Source organism: Quercus robur, chromosome 2, assembly GCF_932294415.1.
Source record: "Quercus robur chromosome 2, dhQueRobu3.1, whole genome shotgun sequence".
NCBI lineage: Eukaryota > Viridiplantae > Streptophyta > Magnoliopsida > Fagales > Fagaceae > Quercus > Quercus robur.
Window position 1 is genome coordinate 86,400,283 of NC_065535.1, and position 11,074 is coordinate 86,411,356.

At 31.1% G+C, this 11,074-nt stretch overlaps 1 protein-coding gene across 1 annotated transcript; it reads left to right on the forward strand.

Moving 5' to 3' along the window:
- The first annotated feature begins 3,850 nt into the window (after positions 1-3,850).
- On the forward strand, positions 3,851-5,472 carry LOC126715555 (protein PHYTOCHROME KINASE SUBSTRATE 4). Its single transcript, XM_050416204.1, has one exon. It carries the CDS (start codon positions 3,903-3,905, stop codon positions 5,343-5,345), a length of 1,443 nt encoding a protein of 480 aa, XP_050272161.1. The 5' UTR covers positions 3,851-3,902; the 3' UTR covers positions 5,346-5,472.
- The last annotated feature ends 5,602 nt before the right edge of the window (positions 5,473-11,074 follow it).

Genomic DNA, 11,074 nt, shown 5'->3' on the forward strand with positions numbered 1-11,074 from the left:
TGGTTTGTCAAATTTCATATTCAATAAAAAAAAATAATGAGTGAAGTAACATTGCTTTAAATTACCTCAAGTGTAACTTAATCCTATCTCCATATATATATAAAAGCTAAATTAAAAAAAAAATTAACAAAATTATTAAATAAATTGTAATAATACATTATAAAATAAGTAAATGATTTTAATAAAAAAAAAATTGCTTTAAGTTCTAATTGTTTAGAGTTTGAAATTTAACTTATTGTTTTGCTTCTTTATAGAAAACTTCATTTGACATAATATCTTGCATGCAAATTTAAAAGTAAAGAACAATAAGTATCATGAATTTATTAAATTAAAATATAAGCGAAAGTTGCATATTGGGAAAAAAAGTATAAAAAAAAAAAAAATACAAAAACGTGGGGTGTGTCGTGCGGGATTTAATTATAGTGCTGACTTTAATGCTTAAAAAGATAATATTGAAAAGCCATGACTTAATATATAAATATGAAAATTTTAATAATAGAGTATTAGTTGGAGTAGAATTTAAATTTCTAAAACTTAAATGATAAAGTTTTATCTAAATTGAATTATTGTTAAATCTTATCCCTTAGTCAAGTGTCTTGTAGCTTAATATCCTAATAAAAAATTAATTTAATACTGGATGCAACTTGAGGAAAAAAACAAAAACAAAAAGTTGAGTTGTGTGGGATTTAAATTTAGAAAATTTTGATTATAGACTTTTAGTTTTATTTAAATTAAATAGTTGTTAGATGATATCCCTTAATTTAAAGAAATATATCATAACAAATAATATAAAATTAATTTACTAATTAGTTGTTCATAAAATGTTGATAATAGATTTTTAGTTGGAGTAGAAATCAAAATGTTTTTTTTTCTAAGAACAAAAACATGTGTTGTTGTCTGGGATTTAAGTTTAGATTTTTAGTTTGAATAGAATTTAAATTTGTTGAAATTTAAATGATAAAGTTTTATCTAAATTAAACAATTGTTAAATATTATCCCTTAATTTGATGAAATATATCATAACAAATAATATAAAATTAATTTACTAATTATTTTTTCTTAAAATATTGATTATAGACTTTTAAATGGAGTAAAAGTCAAAACGTGGGTTTTTTTTTTTTTTTTTTTTTTTTTTTTTTTAAGAAAAAAAAAAGTGGGTTGATGTTCGGGATTTAAGTTTAATTTTTATAATAGATTTTTAGTTTGAATAAAATTTAAATGTGTTGAAATTTAAATGGTAAAGTTTTACCTAAAATTAAACTATTGTTAAATAGTATCCCTTAATTTGAAAAAATATGTCATAACAAATAATATAAAATTCATTTGCTAATTAGTGAGAATAGCCACTTAGCGCAGCCACTTGCGCGAGATAATTATTTTATGGTGGTTTTATTAATTTTTTTTTTTTACAATTTAAACTAATTTAATAAAGAGTGATGTATTTCGTAATCATATTTTTATTTATTGTAGGAAAAATTATAAATGTAATATAGGAACAATCATAAATTATAAATATAAATTTTGTCGTACCAAAATGAATAAAATACAATTTTTCTCAAAAATTCAAAAGGCTAGTTAACAAAAATATTCATTTTTTAATAAAATTTATTTATAACATTTTGTGGATCATTAAACAGAATATAAAATTTGAAAATTATTCTTTTAGTTTTAAACAAATTTTCTCAAACCTTATTTTTTTTTGCCTACAATTTAAAACTCCAAAAAATGTAACTAAGAAAATCAATAATACTTAACAATGATTAATTAGACCAATTAATAAAAAAATTTGTTGTAATTTCATCCACCCAAAACATATTATCAAATAAACAATTATTAGCAAAATCTAAGACTTAAATTTCTATATATGCATTGTTATAAAATAATAATAAAAATAAAATTGCAAAAGTTAAAATTTGTCATCCATCTAATTATTTTCGTTTGATTAAGTTTTGTTTTTTTCTAAATAAATGACATTGTAATGTACTTATAGTAGAACTATTAAGAGTACTTTGTCCACCGCAAAGGATTAAAGAATAAACAAAAATTAGTAAAGTCTCATAGTTTAACATCTAAATTGAACACTATAAAAAATCATGCTATGTAATAGAAGAAATATCAATTTACAATAAATACCAAATTATCCAAATCATGCTATGTAATAGAATAATATTATATTTTTATATGCTATTGTGGGGCCCAATAATTTATGGGTCAGGTCCATTTGCTCGTGGGAAGTCCAAGGGCCCAAGCCAAAGACAGCTACGGCCCAAGCTCAATAACATAAAGCCCAAATGGCCCAGAGATGTTGCCGAGGACAGTTCGGTCCTCGGCAGACCCAAAATTCCACCCAAAAAGAGGGGCAAAAACGGTATAGGACCAGACTGGAAAGGAGATCTAAAATATCTCGGGAAAGCTGCCCTCATTACCCTTCCCAGATAAGACTCTACATCCAGCAGAGCCGGATTCTTCGGCTTTATCAACCATTCCCAACAATTCTGGGATTAGACTGACGGGACAAATATCAGTCTCGTAAAAGTTGACCCTACACGTGGACGAAAGATAGCAAACGTAGGCTAGTATAAAAGAGAAAGTAAGTAATCTGGATAAGGGGGGGAACATTGGTCGAAAAACCAAGGACTCCCATCCTACCTCGAGGAGAAAGACTCCATGGGCGTAAACCACTTAAAGAAGTGTGTATACCACCAAAAAATCACCGCCGGACAACCGGAGGAAGACCTTAATGATCCTCGGACTAAGTCCGAGGAGTCCAACACCTCCGGATGTAATGCTAGAGGGCTTAAATGTTCAAATCCAACTCTTATTTTTTACATGAATTCCTCTAAAAACAGGACCAGACCATCGCCCTGTGATCAAAGGCAAGCCTTTCAAGCCCACTCTCTACAAATCATATTATGAGGGATCTTTCATGTATGAGCCCAACATCATTATTGGGCCGTTAAAGAAATCGTGTCCCTACAGCTATATTTAATTCTTTATAACGCAATAGGATAACATTTAACAATTAAAGAGAACAAAAAAAAAAAAAAAAAAATTAAAACAAAACTAAATCGCATTAACCCAAAGTAGAGTTTTAAAGAATATAAAAAATTATCAACCTAAAGCTGATATGCAGGAAAAATAAAAAAATCCACCAAAAATTTGAGAGAGAGAACTTTTTGTTGTGAAAGAAAACTATGCATAGAATGGAAGAGATTGTGACAAATTTATAATAAAAGAGTGTGAATAAGAAAAGACATAAATGAAGGAAGATGAAGGGAAAGAGGAAGAATAATATTAATTTAGAGGGTAGTGGGGAGATGAAAAGGTAAGGAAGGGAGAAAGGTTGGAAATGTAGTGTGGAGATGAGAAGGTAAGGGAGGGAGAAAAACTAGAGAAGTGTAAATATTAAAAAAATAAATGTTAAAAACAATTATAGGAAAATTGGAAAAAAAAAATATATATATATATATATATAATGACGTAGACGCTGATGTGGCTCAACTAAAGTGTAGTAACAATAAATGTTACGTTTCAACTTTTAGATATATATAAATACAAATTATTATTATTATTATTATATATTTTTTTAAGAATACTAATTATTTTTAACGCGCATAAAAGGATCTTAAAGATTCTGTTTCTTTAAGGGTGTTTCTTTTCTATTTCTTTTCTTTTCCTTTTGAAGAACATCTTGCATTTTACTCCCTAGTCCCTTCATGATTGACGGACAAAGTTGTATCCAACCATAGTATATATACACCACCAGTATGAAGTTTACGAGGCAATTCAATTCCAGGACTCTATTCCTTTGTCCAAAATTTTGAGTATTATATTACAAACCGTCTTTTTTTTTTTTTTTTTCCTTTTTCTAATAATTTTCACGAAATAGAGGAGTGCCAGGGATGATGGAAAAAGCAACAGTTATGGAAACCTCTAATGGTAGCTTATCTCAAAAAACATACAGTTCAAGAGACGAGGATTTATCTGTGTGCTCTTATAATAGACCAGATGAAGCCGTTAATAGTGGCGACCATGCAGTTGATGGGTGCACAATAGTTGACGAAATTGGCATTTTCGATGCCCGTAAGTACTTCAATGAATCAAGTAACATAGAGGCTGAGAAAGTAAGCTACAATAGTAGAGTTTCCCCTGTGAAAAATGTCAATGCTATGAATCTGGAACGTAATTCGGAGCGATTTGATCTCTCTGCCGCTCCCAGCAGATTCTCTTCAGCTTCATCCTCTGTGGATGGCTATATTAATGCCAGAAACTACATGGCTCGTGCTGCGGCAACTCCAACAGCTTCATCCGAAGCTAGTTGGAACAGCAAGACTGGTCTCTTGTCCAATCCTCCCTGTGCAATTCCAGTTTCCATGCGCAATGCTCAGAAAAAAACTAGTTGTAGATGGCTTTTCTGCAGAAAATGCCCTTGTACAGGGAAAAAATCTGTTCAAGTCCAAGAAAAAGCCCATCTGCCAGCACCAACACCATCATCATCGCACAAACATTGTCACAGTAGTAGTACAAGTGCTATGAATCCCAAAAGGCAGACCCCCCATAAAACCAGGTCAGATAATATGTGGGTCAACACACCTAGTTTTTTTCCTTTACAAATGCAGGGGCAGCATAGTGTAGTAAGAGCCTCGGGAAAGCCCTTTATTAATACCGATCATAGTGCTAATAACTTCACCTTTCCCATACTAAATCCATCGTCATCATCATCGTCGTCACTAAAAGCAAGACTACCAGCTCGTCATGAATCATCATCTATCTCTACTATTCAGACAATTAGTAAGAGTTTTACATTGGCAACCAGTCCCAACAAATCATCAATTATGATAGATGATGAAGAAGTGGCAAGCGACGCAAGCTCCGACCTGTTTGAGATAGAGAGCTTCTCAACAACAAAAACAACGAAGCACAGAGATTCTCAAGACGAGATCGTCAATGCCAAGGGGTCTAATAATTACTTTTTGTATAGTACTAGGCGTGAGGAGCCAAATGAAATTGCAGTTGCACCTACAGATGTAGAGTGGTATGAGGCAAGTGAGGCTAGCATTGATTGGAGTGTTACAACAGCTGAAGGGATGTCAGTTGCCGCATCAGAATTAGCGGATGATGACACAACCATCATCAGGTGCAATCAAAAGAGCAGCAAACAAAGATCATCATCATCATCATCATCTAATATGAATGGGTTGTCGTTGAGTTCGAGTTGTCAATGCGAGAAGGCAGTGAGCGTGGGACCAAAACCAGTGAAGTGCTTGTCTTCTACTAGTAATAGTAATCGAAGGACACAGCAACAGCAAGGATGGTCTGCCTCTACCAGTAAAGTCTACATTTGAGGCATGTTAGTCTTGCAAATAAGGATGGTCTGTCTCTTCCTTTTGCAACATAAGAGAGACATTCAGATCCATCCCTAATTACACCAATATTCTCTCTCTCTCTCTCTCTCTCTCTCTCTCTCTCTCTCTCTCTCTCTCTCTCTCTCTCTCTCTCTCTCTCTCTCTCTCTGCGATTTGTGTGTCGTTATTACATTTCAATAATAGCGTGATCTGATTTTTTTATATTATCATTTCTTATCTTGTATGTCTGTTCTAATCATGTGCAGTTCTACTTCAGTAAGAAGCACTACTATCAAATCATGAATAATGGATTATTATATCATATCCTTCTCGTCTTTGCATTCTTTAAAAACAAGCACTTGTGCTGCCTTGGCTTGTTCGGTTCAGCTACCCCTTTACCTCCAAAGAAAATTTGCGACATTTTTTTTTTTTTTTTTGAAAGCAAATTTGCGACATTTTAAAGCTTTACTTTTATTTATTTATTTTTATATATATAACTAGTTGCAGATCTACACAATGTGTGAAAATAAATAATTATTTTATAATTGAGGTATAATGTATAAATTGTTCTTTAAATTTTGTGGAAGATAATTTGTTCTCTCTTTAAATTAAACAATTTCTAAAATTATTTTTCATCCATCCATTTTTACAAATATATCATTTTAATATTTGGTATGTTTGATTGATATTATTCTTCTTTTAAGTGATTCATATTTTTCTAAATTATGTTATGGTACGTTTATATATATATATATAGCCTCGTTTTTTGAACTCGACAATAGGCCCTATCCAAAAAAACACAGCTAAAACCACTTATAAATACGGCTATAGGTTAGCTATAATTGCGTTTTTTGTAAACGTGGCTAAAAATACGTGGTTATAGCCTGAGTTTTTTGTAGTTATATATATTTTAAGTTTCAAATATATTATTCAAATTTCTCATTCTTTTTAAAGGAGAGATTATCATGATAATAAAAACTTATCACAAAATTACACCTAATATTACTAAAATAGTTTACAGGCACATTCAAATACATAGCAAGATTGTATTTGGATATAAATTCAAATTCTAACTTTCAAAATAACTAAGTATTATGTCAAACAAAAAACAAACAAAAGCTATGAGAGAGAGAGAGAAGGCTTGTGATGGAGAACTCAAAACACACTACCAAATCGTATTTCAGAAACATCTGACCAATTTTTCCTTGATGCCCTCTCAATTTCGGCTTTCGTCTTTTCCTCTTCTCGACCCTATTTTTGGGATGCTGTTTGGAGGTCTTTGAGAGCTTGGATTTCTTCAAACTTGGTGTCCCTGGAAAGATATTGATGTCTAGTTTCCATAGGTTCTGACCTCATATGATTAGAAGCTACGGTCATCGAGATATCGCGTTTGAAAGTGAAGAGACAGAATGTAGGAAATTTAGTAGCACTATTTTTGAAAATTTCATTTCTCCCAATCCAAGGCAAATATTGTCGAGCCTTTTTTATGGAAGGTAGATAACTCATCATAATTTAATTTAGTCTAAGTGGATTGCACCAGTTATGGCTAGATTAGTACAACTTATTGTGTGAAAACGCCTCAAAAACAGCTTTTGACCTGAAAATAATACATTTATATAGGGTTTTGGTATTTTCTTGATATTTTATTTGTTTCAAATCCGATTTTGACCCAAGAGCTGTCATTTCAAAGAGAATTTAATGATCTTTAAGATGGTTTACAATTTACCTCAATCGAACGGTCGAATAAAAAAGTCAGCATTTTGACCACTCTCGGTTAGGTTTTGGTCAGAGTTAACAAACTTTGCCAAAAATGGCAAGTTTGGGATTTTGAAATCTTGGATGGTTTGTTGCAATGTCCAATCAAGAAAAACACAATTTTTCAATATATTTTCCTATTTTCTTAGTTTTAGAAACACATTTTTTGCTTTTAGGACTTAAACCAACATTTTGGCATGCTTGTCAAGACCGGACAAAATATGATATAAACAATGCTCATGAATCAACGAGAGTTTCTTGTATTAAACTTCAATTAATCACTTGTTTAGTAAATATCCAATCCAAATTTTCCTTTGGTTTGTATTTGCAGAACTAGTTCTAATCAAAGCCACAGGTATTGCATAGAATCAAGTTTGTTCAACAGTCATAACATTAAGGCAGAACCTAACAAACTCGTATCAGTGAATCACATAAAATAAAAGTGTTTTTAATAGTGCAATTGATCGACTAGAGATTTTTGAAAACCAGTAATAAATAATTTCTTTAAAACTATCTTTAAATAGTATCTCCAATCAACATTCACATGGTTCTAAAACTTAATAATGTGTCAGAAAAGTCTTTTTTCTGCATCCATCTTGAATGTTGTATGAAAATCATTGTATACTTTTGAAAAATATTAAAATTGTTTTGGCAATGCTGAAAGTATTGTAGTTAAACTAGTACTTTTTAGTATTTTCAACATAGACATTTAGGGTTTAAATTCTTCATCCCATCATTGTACCTATTAAATTATCAAAAACATAATGATTCAACAAAACCTTACCAAGAATGAGTTCACTTTCAATTAGCTTTTTGTATTGATGTGAATAATTTATAGGTTCATCTAATGTGTGATAAAGAATAGAGCACAATGTTCAATTGAACTAATACTTTTTTTATTTTTTATTTTTTATTTTTTTATGTTTTCAACAGAGACATTTAGTGTTTAAATCTCTTATCCCCGTCATTGTAACTATTAAATTATCAATACAAAGAATGATTCAACAACACCTCACCATGAATGAGTTCACTTTCCAATTAGCTTTTTGTACTGATGTGAATAATTTATAGGGTCATCTAATGTGTGATGAAGAATAGAGTATAACGTTTAGTTAAACTAGTGTTTTCAACAAAGACATCTATGGGTCCCTCATCCCCATCATTGTAAATTTGTACCTATTAAATTATCAACAGTAAGAATGATTCAACAACACCTCACCAAGAATGAGTTCACTTTCCAATTGGCTTTTTGTATTGATGTGAATAATTTATAGGGTCATCTAATGTGTGACAAAGAATAGAGTACAACGTTCATTCTAGCGGGTCAAAAATGAGATGACATAAATAATAGATAATTTTCATGTTTTAATACGTTGGAGTTCCTCTAATAGAAAACTTCAATTTAAAAATGAACATTGAATCATTTCAAACACAGTAAAATGAACATTGTACTCTTTTCTTCATCACACATTGGATGACCCTATGATTCATTGGTAAGGACCAAATGCATATCTCTAAATAAAATTCTTGGGACCAATTCAAATAAATTTGGAACTCATTTGAAAAATAATCACACACATTTCATGAAAAAACCAAATAATTTCCTGAAGGCATGTGTCACCAGACAACTCAAAGTTGATTATTGCCAAATTGGGAATAAGCTAATCACTAACCCAAGGAAAATTAGGTAAATACCTCATAAGAATCCATTATGCATTTCAAGGGTAAAAAATGCAGGTTTTGTGAAATAATGCACATTTTCTATGAAGTAAACATCAATTGGATAATTGTTATATTTCCACAAATGAACTAATTCCTTGTAATTTAATAATTTACTTTAAAATCTCGTCTCATATCATCATGTAAATTGTGGATTCTTGTTGATCCATGGAAAAGCGAACTTTTTGTATGATCTTAAAATGCTTACAGAAAAGTTCCCTTGAGCAAGAATAAGTTCACTCAAGTGAAAAGGTAGTTTGCTCAAGCAAAATCATGAGTTGAGAAATGAAGTGTGTGTTTAGCATAGATTATCTTTGCCAACTTATTTTATTATTCAGCTTATTTTTGATACTATTCATAGGTCTCACTGCACTTTTTAATACTATTTATGGGTTTTACTGAACTATTTTAATTAATTTTTACCGTTATTTACAGTATTTTTAGCAAAAAAATTTCAGTTTCAACAAAGTAAGAGAATTCTAAACGGACATGAAGTTATTTGTAGAATTTTGTGAAAAGAGAAAAAAGAGAGGGAAAGTGAACCTTTTATGCCCCTAGTGACTAGCAATGGTCAAAAATTCCTTTTCGTAAGTGAGTAGGGGTGTTCATCAAGGAGTTTGGAGAAGGGTTTTTTGTTCATGCTGAATTCGTCGTTCTCCAAAAAAATGCAAGCTGCCGCCACGTCTTTGGAACGGTTTTCCAGCAACATCAGTGGCGATTTCCATCGGCACGAAAGTCGGTTACCATTGGATTCTATCACATGAGAGAGAGAGAGAGAGAGAGATGAAAATCTAAGATCTAAATATCCCACAGATCAAAACAGCAAACCCACAAGCCACAACAAATCTTAGAGTTGAGACTCACCTTCAATCAATTGGAGTTTGAGGAGGAAAGAGGAAGGATGATCTCATATCTAGTTTGAAGTCTTGAAGATTTAGGTACACATTTAAATAAATTCAAAAGATTTTCTAGATTTACTATTTCTGGAATCTTCGCTTATTTGTATCCTAAAGACTATTTGCAAGTAACTCCTTAACAAACTTATTCAACTATGTTTATCAAAAAAAAAAAAAAAATTATTCAACTATGGGTAAATATTGTCTTAAAGAAAATAATTATTTCATGTCTCCTAAGTGTCCATTTAGGAATAGCTAATTTAGCTTTTTGCTTAAAACTTTTTATTGAAAATGAGCTAAAATATGCTTGTACCTTGAAAATTTTGAGAAAATGCGAGAAAAAATGAAGTATTAAAAATTTGTAAATAAAAGCTAAAAGCTGAGCTGATACTGAACTCAACACACACTTCTTTATTTCAATTTCTTGTTACATTGTTTCCCCTAAATTTCCCAATAGTAGTCACATATAAAGGCATCATAACTTTGAAGTCAACTCAATTGCAAGATAATCATTCTCAATAAGAAAACAATTCAAATAGAGTTGCACGGTACCCGCCTTGTAAAATCTACTGTACAACCAGGATAAGATACCATAAAAGGTAAAATTTAGGTATATTTCCTTAGGTGCAATACCTTAAACTCCTCAATCTCCAATTAAATTCAACCATGTGGTTGCATTGGCTAATAAGCATGTAAACATCAAAATTTTATGATGTATTCACAATCGTCCGATTGTTTATGATAAAATATTTGTGATCAAATTAATCTCCAGTTGATGATATAGACGATCAGCGAATGAAATCAAGCCACGTGACAACATCAAATGAAGAAAGCCATATGACAGCGTCAGAAGAAAATACCTATATGGAAAGTTCTTATTAAATGAAATACCAAATTAAATTCATAATTAACTCTCAATAAATGTTGAGAGAAAATTCCAAATCAAATGCTATTGAGTTGCCTGTAAATAGAGGCTTCTTATATGAGAAAATGGGGGACAAAAACTTAGAGAGAAAAACTCTATTGAGTCATTGACACTTTGCCAAAATAGAGAGTCATTCCTAAGTCCAAAAGAGCACCCTTACTCCCTCAAAAACCAAGCTCATTCCTACTTTTTAAAATCAAAGTAGAGATTTTCTTTCAATTTAAATTGAGATCAAACCAACGTCCCTCACATCAAATCAAGTACGTTCAACTACTCATTCAACTTGGAGAAATTAAGGCACGATTCAAGATCAAGCTTCACAACCTTTCGGATCGTAAAGTTTCTTAGAGATCGAATTAGAGGAGTTTATTGCATTCTTTCATTTGTAAAGAGTCACACAGAGAATTGTACTCACACATATACAAATCAATATA